Source organism: Lagenorhynchus albirostris, chromosome 20 (assembly GCF_949774975.1).
Source record: "Lagenorhynchus albirostris chromosome 20, mLagAlb1.1, whole genome shotgun sequence".
Classification (NCBI taxonomy): Eukaryota; Metazoa; Chordata; class Mammalia; order Artiodactyla; family Delphinidae; genus Lagenorhynchus; species Lagenorhynchus albirostris.
In genome coordinates this window covers 6,565,494-6,582,004 of record NC_083114.1, presented here as the reverse complement: position 1 = coordinate 6,582,004, position 16,511 = coordinate 6,565,494, and the positions used below count along the sequence as shown (strand labels likewise).

Below are 16,511 nucleotides of genomic sequence, written 5' to 3'. Positions count from 1 at the left end.
TTAGGTGGGTGGGGCAGGGGGGTGTCCCCATGTCACGGGTACCTGCCTCCATGGAGTTTCCCATGATGCAGAGGGAACAAGGTGGGGTTCTGACTTTGCATATGGAACCACCATGAAGGATGGAGATACCTGGAGGCCTGATGGAGAGAGAGAGAGAAAGAGAGACGGCAGGGTGGGGGCGGGGAGAAGGAGGGAAAGAGAGAAAGGTTGTCATGGTGACATAGTGATGGGATGGGCTCATGGGCAGAAGGCCGAGGAAACCTTCCCCTCATTATCAGATGCTGTCCGCTGGGCCTCAGACCTAGGGCAGCGTGGCTTTCTTGCAGGTACCTTCCTGGTCTGTCACCTAAGGGCCTCCGGATGCCGCAGGAAACCCCAGATTTGGGGAGCACTTAACCATACGGGTGCTCTCTGCGTGGTGGGCCCCTGGAATCTCCCACAGACCCAGGAGGTCTGTAGTCTTTGCCACAGACCCAGGAGGCCCCTCGATGAGCCCTGAGAAGCCGCACTAAGGCACTTGGGGAAGCAGGGGGAGGCAGGCCGAGACAGGGGCTCAGGTGACCATTCGGGAGGTTAGGGAGCTTGCTATGCTGTTTCCTAACTGTATCCCGCTCCCCTCCCATCCCAGCTCTGCACACACCGTTCCCGCCTAGAGTGCCTTTCTTTGCCCTCGTCGCCAGCTCTCCTCTTCCCTTTGGTTCTGTGTGGATGGCACAGCCTCCAGCACGCCCTCTGTCCTCTCCCAGGGCTGGGGCAGATGTCCCCTCCGCGTTCCTGCCCCCATCCTCGTTTCCCCAGAAAGTACTCATCCCGGGGTGTTCTGGCCGCCTGGTGCTCTGGCTGTCTCTCACTTTATACAGAAGATGAGCCCAGGGACCGTCTGTCTTGCTCTCGCCCCGGGGCCTGGCCCAGAGCAGGGCCCTCACTGAAGGTTTAAACGCATGTTGGTGAGTGGGGGCAGGGAGAGCAGAAGTTGGGATTTTCTAAAGAAAATTCCATCGCTGGAAACCTGCAGACACTCAGATGTGGAATTCAAGCTTCTTGGTTTTGATTCTTGACGGGGGGGAAGGAGAGAAAAATGTTACAGCATCCTTCTCCACCTGGCTGTTATAGAGTCATGGGGTGGGGGAAAGAGGGAGTTAGGGCAACACACGCTTGTCCTTGGCTAAGTGTCAAGTTCAGAGGGAAGAGTAGTCACGGAGAAGGAGTTAGAAGGTCAGGGGAGTCTGTGACACCTGCTAGCGCACCCCACTGCCTCTGGTATAAATTCTATACAACTAAGGGTTAAATTTCTTCACTGGCTTACTCCCAGAGCCATTTCTAGGGGAAATGTGCCTTCCTGGAAAGTCTTTCCCGGCCACCTTTCACTGCTCACTCTTTGGAATGTTTGATACTTGTGACTTGTCCGATCTCTTGAAATGCAAGCCAGCATCTTGCCCAGAGAGAGATCTGGGGTGGGCAGACCCAATGGTCAGAACTTCCCTTCCCTCTGCGAAGGACCTCCGTTGGTCAGCTTGGGTTCTAGAAGGAAGCAAATGCAGAATCCAGTTCAGGCACTCAGATATGTAAACAGGAGGTTCTTCTTGGGGCATGGCCCACCTCAAGGAATTTCCCAACATGCACAGCACTTGGCAGAGAGCGTTAGATGAATGACACCTGGATGCACAGGCTGGGATGAGAGCCATGAAAGGCGATGGCCACGGCCAGGATCTGAGGGAACGTCAGTGATAACAGAGAGACTAAATGAGATCATCCCGCGGTACCTCCCAGCTGCACGGAGGGTGCAGCCCCGAGCTCGCTCTTTTCCACGGGGCCCAGGAGAGGGTTTGCCTGCATCAGTTTTACGGAAGACTCCACCTCTCAAGGGGCCGGGGATGTTGGATGTTGGTTATCACATCTTCTCCTGGTCGAGGTGGCAGGGTGGTGGGGAGGTCAGAGGGCGAGACCGTCATCAGCGATTCAGGAAGAAGGACTTGAGGCTCTGGAAGAAAACTGACTTCTGTCTCTGCTTCTGTTTCTTTTTGATGATGGGCACCCACACCAGCCCGCATACCAGCATCATGAGTCCCAGAGACAGGAAGGCGGGCCCTATCATCTTAAGGACCTTGAGGCTCTTGTCACCCAGGTTCAGGGTGTAGGCCAAGCAGGTGATGACCACACCGAACAGGAGGATTGCACCGCCCACGGACATGATGACGATGGGCTTGCGGTAGATCTCCCAGTTACTCCGGGGGGTGGTGGTCCAGACAGACTCACTTCTGGAGCTGATGCACAGGGAGCTGGCAGTCTGGCTGGGCAGCAGGTCCTTGGATTCTGGAGACTTCTCGTTGACCTCCAGGTCCTTGGGGAGAGCCTCCATGGTCACGGCTCCCGGGACCGGGCACCTGGTACCAGCACCGGTTAGAAGCAAGGACGAGGCCGGGGGAATCCTCGCACAGCCTTCCTGTTCTCAGCATCTGTCTCCAGCCTGGCTCTTAGTGGAGGGCAGTGCAGGGTTTTTGTGCTGAAGCTGAAAGAAAAGCAGATGAGATCCACATAAATAAGAAGCCACTCAAGGTGGTGTTCTTTTTCCTTGTGAGAGAGAAATATTATATCACTCTGATCAACCGCTCTTGTTATTTAAAGCAGGGAACAGTGGTGGCCTTTAAGAAAACGGGCAAAAGCTACAGTTTATGAAGCGGCATCTTATTTTCAGACCCAGCCGCTTTCTTGCTGTGTGGTCTTGAGTGAGTTACGGCCTTGGTCCTTGGCTTCCCCTCCAGTCCCTCCTCCCGGGGCCCCAGGTTCTTCCTCTTCTTTGCGGTCTGGCCAGCTCAGGCCCCACTCAAACAGCATTTACTACTATCCCTCTTTGGGAGCGGGATGGCAGGGATTTCTTTCCACAGCAGCAAGTTTCCTGGGAAGGTGGGCTACTCAATCCCAGTCACAGTGGGTTCCAGACGGGGTGAGAGGTGGGAGGGGTTGCATTCGGAAACCAGGGTATCAGGATAAAGGAGATGGTGTGTGAAGCTGGTGGCTCCCAAGCCCAGCACTCGAACCTGCTGCTTCCCCTCTATCAAGACACCTCTAAATGTGGAAGGGTCCTGTAGTGAGCACACTCTCCTTCCACACTCCCTGCAATGCTCAGTTCCAAGTAATTTCCTCAACTCACCCCTCACAGCCCCTCAGGCCTGGACCACTGGGCCAGTGCTCCCACTTTGCCGAACAAGACCCCTTCCCTGCATCCCAGGGGGAATAGGAATTGTAGAATCGCCACGCCTTCAGAATGTGGATATTCACATTCGTGTGTGCTCCTCTAGAGAGAGGATATTGGGATCTCTGCTTCCGAAGACTTTGGAAAATACGACGACGGGCTCTTATAAGTAGGGGCTCACAGGTGTCCCGCTGCTGCCCTGTGGGTCCCGAGGAGTATTTGCGTAAGTGACGTCAACACTCTTAAAGTGATCTGTCCTTTTCGCCTGCGGGCTCGGTGGGGAGAGCAGGGCTTACGAGGCGTGTGGTGAAATCCTAGCCGGGGAGCTGGCGTTGGTTACTGCAACCTGGTTTCTCCTGTGGGGTTCTGACGTCTTTGGTACGATGGTCTCTCCAGGTGGCCCTTTCCTCACTTGGCAGCAAATCCCAGGGCAGAAGCGCCTGCTGCCTTCAGATGTTCGGGGTGTTGTGTTGGAGTATTAATGGGAAGGCACGAGTCTCAGCTGTGCCCGAGGGTCACCGGGCTGGGTGGGGAAGGACCAGCTCCCGGGAGAGCTGCCACTGGGGTGCGAGGCAGCCACGGCAGATGCAGGGAGGACGGCTTCCTGGATGCTGAGTGAGAGGTGCGGCCAACTGCGCCTTGCTGGCCGCACCTAGCGCATGCTCTTTGGCCCTGCCAGGAGGTCGCATGTTTATTCCCCTCTTAGGAGGGCAGAGGCTGAGGCCCAGTGAGATTTAGGATCGTGGCCCAAGCCTCCCCCCAACTTCATAGGTGGCTGTGTTGGGATCCAGGCCAAGGTTTTTGGACTCAAAGCTCATTGTACTAGACCGAGCTGGTCAGAATGATCCCTGAGGGTCCTTCCACTATGACAAGGCCTGAGATTTTCACTTTAGGGCTGCATCCTGCAGTAGAGTAACCTCTCACTGAGTAAGGACTGACAGAGACAAGTAGTTGTATAGGGAATCACTCTACAATGGAGAGATAACACTGATGCTAAGTTTTTCATAATGGTACATTTATTTATTTAAAGAACTATTTTTACTCTGAGATTATGTCCTTCCTTCTTTTATTTTGGTATTGGAATATTCATTTCATGAAACGACTGTGAGGGAAGATGATCATTGGTTTTGTTGGTATCTGTACTGGCCAAGATCAGAAGTCAGTCATCCTGTGTAGATGTCTATCTACTTTATCTGTCACCTATTTATCATCTATCTATCTATCTATCTATCTATCATCTATCTATCTATCATCTATCTATCTATCATCTATCTATCATCTATCTATCATCTATCTATCTATCTATCATCTATCTGTCATCTATCTATCTATCATCTATCTATCTATCTATGTAAATTGTAATACCTCACGAAATCCCAAAGAATGGGAACCTTTCATTTAGTGGCCTTACTTAGGAAGAGGGCGGGTCCTTGGGACAGTGAATGGTCGGGGGGTTCATCTTCCGGGCAGTGACTGGAGGAGAGCACTTCTCCTCCCTTGAACAAGGCTGAGCTCCGTGCCTTCTCCCCCCCACCCCCGCCCCTACCAGGCAGGAGGTGGCAGCAACTCTAAACACAAGGGGCAGGCGGGGTTGGCTGTGGGGTGAACGCCATGCTGGGTTCCTTCACGGTTGCAGCACGTCACTGAGCTTACTCGCAGGGTCTGGTGTGACAGAAAGATCCAGGTCTCTGACAGCAGAGGGACCGCTGTCTGAACCCACCTGAGACTCCCTAGTCACATATATAGAATAAGGATAACGGCATGTCTGCCTCATAGGGCAGCGGCGACTGTCAGGTTTCACAAGACCCCACTTCATTGTGTGATATGTTACAGGAGTTTAAGACATGACCCTGGTTGCTATTATTATTGCAATAGTTATTTTCTTTCTCGGTCCCTGTTTTCTCATCTGTACAATAAAGAAGTTAGGCTGAGGGACTTCTAAAACTATTTTGTATAGGTCCATAGGTTGGTGAATCAAACTCAAATTCTGAGAACCCAGGTTTCCTGAAAATCACCATCTCAGGGGCAGTACGAGTTTTTTAACATTTTATTAAAGTACTCAAAGATCCGATTTCTTTTTCTGATACCAGGGTTTCTCAACAGTGGCACTACTGACGTTTGGGAGCCAATAATTTTTTGCTGCAGGGGCTGTTCTGAGCATCGTAGGATATTTAGTAATATCCCTGGCCTCTACCCACTAGATGCCAGTAGCAAACCCCTCCAGTCATGATAGGCAAAAATGTCTCTAGACCTTGCCAAGCGCCTCCTGGGGGCAGGGTCAATCTGGTGGAGAAACTCTGCTCCTAGTTTGCAGACTGCCTCAGGGCCTCTGCTGGTTTATACGCCTCCTCTACCCAGCAGCCCCCCTCCACCGGCACTCAGCAGGTGCTCAAAGGGCTTGGGCCTGATGCTGCAGTCCTGTGGGGTGGGGAGCACGTAACCCCTGGGGAGCTGGTTCAGAAAGTTCAAAAACATGTAAGACCATCTACGCCATTAGAGGTTAGGACAGTGGTTACCTTCAGTGGGGATGATGGCTGGAAGGGGGACATGATGGAGACTTTTGGGGTACCATCGTGCTCTGACTCTCGATCTGGCTACAGCCAATTACATGGGTGTGTACCATTTAAGCTGTACGCCGTGATATGACTGCTGGAGGAAATTTTAAAATATAACTAAATGCAATATGTTCATTATTTGGATTCTGACTAGAAGAAACCAATTGTACATTTCAAGATAATTTTAGGGAAGTTTGAATCTGGATTGGATATTAGACGACACTAAGGATTTAAAATTTGTATTATGATGACGATATTGCGGACACAGAAGAAAGCGTCTTTATAGATATGGAGATAATCTTGAAACCACGTACAGAGACGAATTGTCATGATGCCGTGATTCACATGGAAGCATCAAACTCCAACTCAAATATGACAAAATGTTAAAGGTTATAAAATCCGGGTGACGGATACATGGAAGTTCATTATATTATGATCTCTACTTTTACGTATGTTTGCAGATGTTTGTAATAAATGAGACACTGAATATACAGATGGACGGTGACCAGACATGTATAAGAACAGAACTCTGACCCACAACCTGCAGCAACCAGCCCAGGAAGCCACCCCGTTATCTACAATAACTGGCACAGGGAGCCAGACTACAATCTGTAAGTAAGACTTTCAGGAAGTCAGAACGCCTTCCCTAGTAACCAGCCCCACAGGCCAAACAGTAACTGAGGACAACTGCTTTTTGACAAATACACCAAAACAGTTGCATGGGGAAAAGAAAGTCATTTCAACAGATGGTGCTGGAATAACTGAATATTTATATGGAAAAAAATGAAACTTGTCTTCACCTCATACCGTCAACAAAAAATGAATTCGAGATGGATCATGGACATAACCTGAACATAAAAGCTAAAACCATAAAGTTTTAGGACAAAATATAGGAGAATATCTTTGTGACCTGGAGGTTGGCAAAATTTCTTAGGACAGAGAAGGCAATAACCGAGGAAGAAAAAGAAAATCAATAAATTAGATTTCATCATAATTTAAAACTTCTGTCTCATTAAAAGCTACTGGGAAGAAAATGAATAGGCAAGCTATGGACTGGGAGAAAATTTTAGCAAAATACATATTTGTCAAAAGATTTGCATCTGAAATACATGTGATTAGTAACACAAACAGCCCAATTTTAAAAATGGGCAAATGATTTGGACGGACCCTTTACAAAGGAAGACAAATAGATGAAGAAGAAACCCATGCAAAAGGGCTTGAGATTGACATTCGACAGGAAATACAAACTAAAACCGCAAGGAGATACAGCCACACACTCACTAGAATGGCTAAAATTTAAACATCTCACAATACAAATGTTGGTGAGAGTCGGGAACAACTGGAGCTCTTGTGTACTGCTGGTAGGAACGTAATATGGTACAGCCGCTTTAGAGCAAGGTCCGGTAGTTTCTTACAAAGTGAAACATACGCCTTCCCTTTGAACCAGCAATCCCACTCCTAGATATTTCTTTGTCCAAGATAAATGAAAACCTATGTCCACCAAAGACTTGTTTAAGAATATTCATAGCAGCTTTGTTCATAATAGCCCAAACCACGAAATAACCCAATGTCCATGAACAGGAGAAAAGGTGAACACATCTTGTATATTCACACAATGGAATACTACTAAACAATAAAAAGGAACAGACTTCTGATACACACACAGCATGGATGAGTCTCATGGACATGATGGGTGAAGGAAGTCAGATATAAAGGAGTACATATAGTGTATGTTTCCATTTATATGACATTCTAGAACCTTCTAGGAACTAAGCTAAGGTGACACATCTCAAAACAGTGGTTGTAGGGGTGGGGAGGAACTAACTGGGACCTTCTGGGGTCGATGGAAATGTTCTATCTCTTGATATTGGTGTGGGTTACATGGGGGACCCATTTTTCAATATAGTACACTAAGATTTGTGCATTGTGCTGTGTGTAAATTATACCCTGCAAAAAAAGAACTGTAAAAATCGTAATAATGATAATAAAGGGGGTCAGGCTGGGGAGCAGGTGAAAGTATAGTTAAACCAAGAATAGCAGAATGTTGATAATGGTTGAAGTCATATGATGGAACTTGGGGATCCAGGGTAGAGGTGAGGGCAGGAAACACATTACCCTGGAAAAGGAAAGTAGGGGCATGGGCAGGGGCAGAATGACCTCAGAATAGGGCAGAGATGTTAAAGGGAAATCTGTGAGGTGAGAGAGTCACCTGGCCCTTATGGGAAACACCATGTGCTGATTCTGAGGAAGAGGAGATCCTGAAAGAAAGAGAAGGTGCTTCTTTGAGAAATTGGGATTTGGGGACAGAAGATGGAGATGGAGGAAGACGTTGAGATGGAGGTGGAGATGGAGATGGATATGAGCGATTGAGGTGGAGGTGAAGATGAGAGGTAGAGAGGGAGATGAAGTTGGAGGTGGAGATGAAGATGGAAGTGGCGGTGGAGATGAAGATGGAGGTGGAGATGAAGATGGAGATGGAGGTGGAGATGGAGATGGAGATGGAGATGAGCATGCAGGTGGAGATGAAGATGGGGATGGATGTGAGAGATGGAGATGGAGATGGAGGGAGACAGAGAGAGAGAGAACAAGAATTTCACCATTTTCACCTTGTCTCTGGAAAGATACCATCCCTTGAAGGAAAACAGACTTTCAGGGAGCCAGGAGGCCCTGGGCAGAGCAAAGACTGGGTTTGGTTGGCCAAACAAGTGTGTACAGAAGGGACCGTCTCTTGATCTTGTTAGAGCTGGTCTCCTTATCTGTCGTGTGTTTGTAATTGGCCAGGTATTCGAAAACCCTGTCTGCAGATATCCACTGAGTGTTTGCCCTTTGACCTTGTGTTCCCCAGGTTGCTACACAGCACTCGGCTCACAGCTCTCCCCAACACTGCAGCAAACACGCTCCGAGCAGCCCCCGTGTCTGCCCTCTGCTAGACGCGGAGCTGCAGACACAACTAAGAAGATGACGTCCCTCTCCAAAGAGGAGCTCCAGGCGTCCCCATTTGCCCGCTCAGTGGTGTCTCTGACAAACAAGGTAAAGTGATGTCTCAGATGAGAGGGGAGAGAACAGCAGAAACTTTCTGGCTGTTTCTCACGCACTCATATATTCATCCGCCAACAGCTGGTTGGGTGGGGTGTGTGGACCATGACAGCTGGCAAGCAACAGTGAGTGTCCAGGAGAATAAGGAGCAAGCACTTTTCCCTCCGGTAGATTCTCGAGTGTCTGAAATGCACCACTTAATGGGCCGGGCCTGGGGCTTCCTCAGCTTCCTATGCGCTCCAGCAGGTAGCTCAGCGCCTGGCTGGGGCTTAGGACTTGCCAGACATTTGTGAAATGATTCATCAAATAGGGGAGCTGTGGCAGGAAGGTTCGGCACGGCAGCGTCAGGTCGCCATTGCTGTTCCTCTCCATACAACTGTCAAGTATGACCTGTGTTCTTAGAGCCGGGGTGGTCAGATGGGACTGGCTAATGAGGGGGCAGGAGAGGCAGGTGTGAGGAGACCCTCTGACCTGTTCCCCATCCCCTTCCCCTCCCTCCGTGCTCTCTGATGGATGGACACCTCACCAAGTCTGGTTGCCCTCCACTGGCTGGCCTTCCTGAAGTCTTCAAGGTTCCCCAAGCAGCTTCTCCAAAGGAGAAGCAGCACACAGTGCGTTAGGGGAGCGTCGACGCTTTTCATACAGTAACAATAACTGTCATTTCTCGGACTCTTCTTATGGGCTGGGAACCAGGCTGAGTGCTTTATCTGCATTGTGTCCTTTAACCCTCCTGACAAGTCACTGAGGATGGGACAGTTATTACCTCATTTTGCAGGTGAGGAAACAGGATCAGAGAGGTTAAATGACTTGCCCAGCGTTACTCAGCAGATGAGTAGTGAACCAGGTTAGAAAGGGGAGTTTTGGAGCCTGTCTGGCTCCAGAGCCTGGGTTCGAGTCTGTCCTGCTCCCCTTTGGGATGGTTTTGAGGTTTTGGTTTTGTTTTTTTTTTAAAACTGGAGGAACAGTGAATGGAGAGCATATTTGAAATGGGGGCACTGGCCATGCACAGAATTGCAGGGGTGGCTGCTTTGGGTGAGGGGTTAGGCCGGCCCTGAAGGGTGGAGCTGCTGAGGACGTGGGGGCTGAAGCCGGGGGCCCTGAGCTGCAGCCAGCAGAGCAGCAAGAGGCCTGTGACATAGGCCACAAAGCCACTACCACCATCATCCCAGTGGGGCACAAAATGCGTGGTACCTGCCACCTTCTTCACCTGGAGCATCTCTTTTAATAGCTCTACTACGATGGTACTCTTATTATCATTCCCATTTTACAGATGAGGAAATTGAGGCTCAGAGCTGCCTGACCCCAAATCCTGGTCTTTATACTGCACTCTGCTTGCTCAAGGATGGAGCCTGCCCTTCCCCTTCACTACCGTCAATATTAATAGGTTGCCAGATTTAGCCAATAAAATGACAAGATGCCCAGTTAAATTTGCGTTTCAGATAAGCAACAAATGGTTTTTCTTATAAGACTGTTCCAAATATTGCCCAGGACATCCTTATACCAAAATGTATTTGTTGTTTATGAGAAATTCAAAGGTAACTGGCATCCTTTTGTAATGTATCTGGCAACCCTGATATCATAAGAAGCCCCACTGGGCTTGGGTCTGGAGTTATCTGTCCCTTCCCAACCTTCTCCTCCCTGATAGGAGCTGGACTATTCTGGGAATTGCAAGGACCAAAAGCAGGGGAGAGCGGGCACATGTCTCACAGCCAGGAGGTGGGCCCAGAGGGAAGGGTCGTCTGGGGGGAGAACAGGGACAGGTTGCGAAACACAAGTGATAGAAATAACACGATTCCTGAGAAAGACCCCAAGCGTGGGTTTGTATTTGGAATTCCTGAGATGTGGAGGGTCTTGCTCTCTCCCCACTGGAGTCCCCACAATGCCTCACCCAGCTGTCACTGCGAGTGGCTGCCCTCCCCCCAACAAGACATTCGGTTGGTGACCCCATCCCTCTGATAAGGTGAGTGGTGCCTAGTGCCTGAGCTGATAAAGCAGAGGCCAGAGTGTTTCTGAATCTTCTGCTGCTGTCACCAGGGCACCTGTCTGTCACCGCCCACAGTGCTTCTAGGAAGGGAAGTTCTCCAAAGGTCACACTCCACCTAGACAGTGCCACTCACCTCGCTCTTCACATCACGCAGCCGGCGCCCAGGCCCTGCCCGGTTACAAAGCGGAAAGATAGCCAGGTGATAACGTCTGCTTTTACCTGGGGGTATGGTCCCCGTGGCACACGTCTGCCCTACCTGTTTTGTCCATGTTTATATATGCCAGCCTCGTTTCCCCTTTCCGACATGGAGCCTGCCCCAGCCCGCATGCTGCGACTTGTTTTCCTGACACCTGCCCTGGTTGCCTGCCACACCTGCAGCTGGGAGGGATGGACCCACAGATGCTGAGGTCTGATGTGGGATGCCAAGGAGGATGGTCTGGGTGTGAGGTCCCGCCCATGCACTCCAGGATCTGAGGGTGGCCTTGCACCTCGACGTCTGGCTTTTTTGTTCCTGCCTCTGTCGAGGTTTGGGAGGGTGGTTCCTGCCCAGCCCTTTCTGCCAACGGCTGTGAAGGGTGAAGCCCAAATGCTGTCCGGCAGGGCGGAAGCAGCCACCTGCACACAGCTTCCCCTCCTCCAGGTGCAGAGCCGGGACAGCCCCTCCTCCCTGCCACAGTCCTCACAGGGCAGCCCCTCCAGCCTGCGGGCGGCTGGCTCACCCCCTGCCCTCCCAGGGCACAGCCCCCTCCCCTTTGCCAGCCATGCACAGCTGCCTCCTAACTCCAGTTCACAGACCCAACACACACTCTAAAGCAAAGTTAAAACCAGCTCGTTCCTCTGGGGAAATGGAAGGAAGGGCAGAGGGACAGGTCCCCTCCTTACTTACTGTCCTCGACGTCCCTGGGGAAGATGGGGGACCTGGGGCTCACACGCAGCTTGCACCAGGAGGAAGCCGGCAATGAGCTTCTGCTGAAGTTCTCATGGCAGCCTGAGGAAGCCTCCCTGGCCCCATCCAGGAGCCGCTGTGCAGCGAATCCCCGCCGAGAACAGGCTCCAGCGGGGATGATGAGCTCACAGGATGTGGGCTAATGGGTTAACCCTTGGCGGGCCACTGGCAGAGGTACTTGTGGTAGGGCTTTGGCTCAGCTCTGCTCAGCCTCTATTAGATGAATCTAGTGAAAAATTAATGAAGTTTCTCTGCAGTCTGTCTTCAAGTTTCGGGGAGATGTGCATGAGGCTGGTGTCTGGGCCAGGGCTGCTTCTCCTGACCCAGGCTCAGAAATCAGGAGACCTGGAGTTCCGGGGATGCTGGAGCGTGTGATGGTGACGGCGGTGGTGACAGGCCAAAGAGTGGGTTACCCAGAGTCTACACTAGCTCTGTCCAGTGCAGGCCTTGGCTGTGAGACCTGGGAGCCCTGTTTGTTCTGGATGTTGGAGAAAGCATGTGTAGACTTACTTAACATCCTCTGTTCCAAGATGGCAGGGATACCTCTGGGAATTCCCAAGCCCTATGGGTGGACACCTTGTGTGACAAAATACCAGGAACCCACAGACAAAGGTCAGATGAGCATATAGGGTCCTACCCCACCCCAGGCCCAGACATCTCTGAACTGGGGGCAAAGTAGCATGTTCATCCTTGCTTCTCCCGGCTTTCCTGACTGTGCCCCTGTATTTTTCATGTTACTTGTCATGGTGATAAGAAACGAGTGAGAGACATCACTGCAGTGGTGGGGCGGGGTTTCCATCTCTGTTAACAGTCATCACATTGTGCTTTTGGAATCTGGGTGTGAGGTGTTGAATTGCCCAGTCTCAAGATGTGGGTCTGTACCCTGAAGCCAACAAGATTGCCTAAAATCCTGAAAGCCAGGCTGACCCTCCACCCTTAACACCAACTCAAGAATGAGAAGCCTTGCTTCTGGCTGGTTGGGGGCTCCGGGGTGAAGGGGGGTCCCTGCTATGGTAATGGTACATGGGGGGCCTGTAGGGGAGGCTATGTGTCCTGTAGGGGAGGCTCTCCCAGGAGTGACCCCAGGAAGCGAAGACCAAGACAGGAATGGGAATCTTCCATCCCTGGTAGCTTGTGAAATGAACATGATGTTTCCAGCCTGGGAAGGCTCTGCAGAGGTTGATGGGTGATAAAGGGCTAGAGAAGCAGAGGGCCCCGAGGGCCAGCCATCCACCGAGCTGCTGGAGGGGGTCGAGCTGAGGGGGCTTTTCCTCTGGCTTCCTGTGGAAGCGAAGCCTTCTCTGATCAGGGGATGAGTGTCCAGGGGAGCTGGACTTGAAGGCTTCTGAGGATGTTGCTTGCTCTGCCTTTATACTCAGATCGGTTTGTCAGACTCAATGGCCTGGCTTGTGAAGAAACCCGGGGGTGAATTATTTTGCAGTGCAGATAATCAGATCATTTATTCTTCCCTCAGTTCAGGTTTCTGTGCTTTCCCCCAACCCTCTGCAGGGCGTGGCAGGCAGTGTAGTAACAGCCATCAGTAAGACACATCCGTATTTAGCATTCCTCCATGTCGGGCACCAGTCTAAAGTACTTTATAAATGTACAGTAATTCATGTATTCCCCCACATACTCCTATCAGTTAGGGATGTGAGCTATATTATTATTCTTATATTTGGCTTTGCACAAATTACTTACCTTCCCTGAGCCTTAATTTTTTCATTTAAGTGGATGTGATCATTGCTACCTTAGAGAGTTTTTGTAAGAACTGTATAAGAAAATGCACATAGCAAGTGCTTAATGAATATATGTACATATTGATATATTCTGTATGATATATATTCACACATTATATAATCATATAATACATGATATATGATTAATATATTACATATATATTAGATATAATGTATATATTATATATAGTGTATGTATGCATATGATATAAGTGTATATATGTACCTATGCAAATTAGGGGGGATCTGGGTCCAGGAGAAAGTGTCCAGGTAGAAGCTATGCTGTCTGCAGGCCCCTCCCTAGCAGGATAGAGGAGGGGGCTTGAGAAGCCAGCTTGGACCCTGGACAATCGACACCAAGTGTCCCTGGGAGGCAGGGCTGCTGCTGCAGTTGTGGTATCGAGGGGGCAGAAAGCAGGCACAGGCCCTGCCTGGGGGATGGCTGGCGGCACCCCCCTTCCCCATCCTGTAGCTCACAGCTGCTCTGGCTTAGCTCTGCCCCCCTCACCCGGCTAGCCTAGTGGTCCACACACCCATGGTGCACGGGGTGACCAACTATCACCCCTGGTTCGCTGGGGTGACCAATGCTCTTTTCTTTTTTTTCATTTGTCACCCTTCTTTCTTAAAAAGTATTTTAAAGGAAATCTCAGACATCTCTTCTTTAGTGAATCCTTGCCACTGGAGATGTGTATCTCTGTAACAGATAAGGACCTTCTTCCTTCCTTTCTTCCTCTTATTTAGAACAATAACCACAATGCCATCATAATCTCACTTGAAATGTAAACGTCCCTTAATGTTAATACCATTCACTCACATTTCCCTGATCGTCTCAGAAACGTCTTTTTATGGTCAGGTCTCCGTAAAGCAGGGTCCTCCCAAGTGCCGGCCCTATGCGCTGTGACTCCCAAGCTCCCTCTCCTCCATAGCAGTCACTCCCGCCTCTGTTCACACCATTTAGTGACTGAAGATTCCAGGTCGTGTGAGTTGGGGAACCCACATTCCGGACCTGGCTGGCTGCTTCAGACAACTGAAGACTTCCTGTAAGAGAAATGGAAATTGGAAACTGCGCTAAAGTGCAGATCTTAAATGGTGTCATTTAACATTTTCCTCTTTTCTGCAAGGGCTGGGTCTTGACTTCTGCTGCAGCCGGTGATCCTAGGACAGGGTCTTGGCACAGAGGTGCCAGGCAATGTGGAATAAATGGCCAAGTGAACATCCACAAGCCATCTTACAATGTACAGAGGCCTTTTGCCTCGTGCTGTTGGGTCCTCAGAGTAGACACAGGCAGGGCTGCATTTTGTGTATGCTTCTCAGTGGTACTGCTGGGACCGGCCACCAAGACGGGAGAAGCCTTTTAGCTTTCCAGGGCCTGGGGAAATCATGCCAAGCAATTGCTTAGATCAGGCAGCCCCAGGGAGAGGCCACCACCTTCCACCTGCTCCCCCGCCCCCTATGTTAACCTCTGCCTTCCTTCCTTTCCCATCGGGGGTGCCCTGGCCAAGAAAATAGGACTCTGGCCCTAAATCTCTCCCGGTCTGACCCCTTGGTCTTCTTGAGAAATTCGGTTAAGTCAAGCGTCTCCCTAACCAATCTCTCTGGCTGGTCAAGCATCCCCCTCTCTAAGCCACGAGGCCATTTCCTAAAGCACCTGCATCTTTGCTTTTCTCTTCTTGTCTCTTGAGACGCTCTTGTTCCTTGTCTATCTGTCGGTCTTCTCCCTCAACTGCTTCTATTTCTCCTACATGACAGTTCTCGAGATGCCGTATTTCCTTGCGGGACACTCAAGGAGATACTGCCCCTTTCTTTCTCAGTACGCGTTAATTGAGCAGACAGTGTGGAGACGGCAGCTGGGTCGGGTCCTGCGTGGGGAATCGGAACGCCCTGGAGGCATTGGGAATTTCCTGATTGGGGCTGGGGGTAGGGGAGCCGGGGACACGGAGGAGGAAGTGATTGGTGGCATTTACGAGAACAAGTGGGAGTGGAGCAGGGCAGGAAAGAACATCTTTTTGGGGTGTGGTTCCCAGGGCCATCAATACCTGCCAGGACCTGCCCTCCTTTTGTGGGGGTCTGAGACCCCCGGAAGGAGCAGGACCTGGACCTGGACGGCCAGGGTGGGGGGGGGGGGGAGCGGGGGGGGGCGGGGTGTGGTCAGAGGGCAGGAGCCGCCTGCTCCTTGGGCGCGGCTGCCATCTAGTGGTGAGATTTAGGTAGTGTTGCTGTCTGAAGTTCAGTTAGTCCTCGCCCAGCAATGGGCCTCTGGCCTGGTAATTAACACTGAACTTGACGTTGGAAAAGTCAGCGTCACAATATTTGCCGATAAATACCATCTCCCGTAAGTAGTCTCCGCAGTTTCAAAATCTGAAAGAATTATCACTGTCTAGCTTTCGAATAATTTAGAAGATTCATGTATTCATCGTTTCATCGAATATTTTCTGTGGATCTGTCATATGCCAGGCATGTTTTAGGGTAGGCACTGGAAATAAAGAGGTGACCTCGACGAACTGTACAACTTATGTGGCAAAAGAAAGGCAACTAAACCAACAATTCCAGTCCAGAAAGAAAAATACTTCAATACAGATATGTCTGTGCTGTGCTTTGAGAATACAAAGGAGGGTCATCTTAGATTGGTCTATAGAGTGCTAACTGGGAAGGAAGGAAGAGGCTTTTTGAAGAAGATTATGGCTAAGATGAACCTTGAAGGGCATATAGGAGACAGAAAAAGAATGATGGAGGGGAGGGAAGTGGTGGAGGTAGAGGTGGAGGTGGAGGGGGGTGATGATCAGAGGGGATGATGAGACACAGGGGACAGACCGTAGGAACACATGAAGTTTTCCATTTCTCCTTTTATGAATTCCCCAAACATTCAGTTGTGAATATAAGGGATTCAATCTAGAACGTGGAAATGGGTTCTAACCAAGGATTTTTTTTTTATTATTACTAGAATTTTAGAACTGGAAAGGATCCCAAAGAAATTATATCTAATGTGTTTAACAGTTCTTCTGTTAATATTTACACTGTGTCCCAGTTTCTCCTGCTAAAATGGCAGTGCCTTCCCGTGCCT

The 16,511-nt window shown here is 50.2% G+C and overlaps 1 protein-coding gene across 1 annotated transcript; it reads right to left on the bottom strand.

Moving 5' to 3' along the window:
• Positions 1-1,951: 1,951 nt before the first annotated feature.
• PIRT (phosphoinositide interacting regulator of transient receptor potential channels) lies at positions 1,952-2,359 on the bottom strand. The gene has a single exon (XM_060133192.1). It carries the CDS (start codon positions 2,357-2,359, stop codon positions 1,952-1,954), a length of 408 nt encoding a protein of 135 aa, XP_059989175.1.
• Between the last annotated feature and the right edge of the window lie 14,152 nt (positions 2,360-16,511).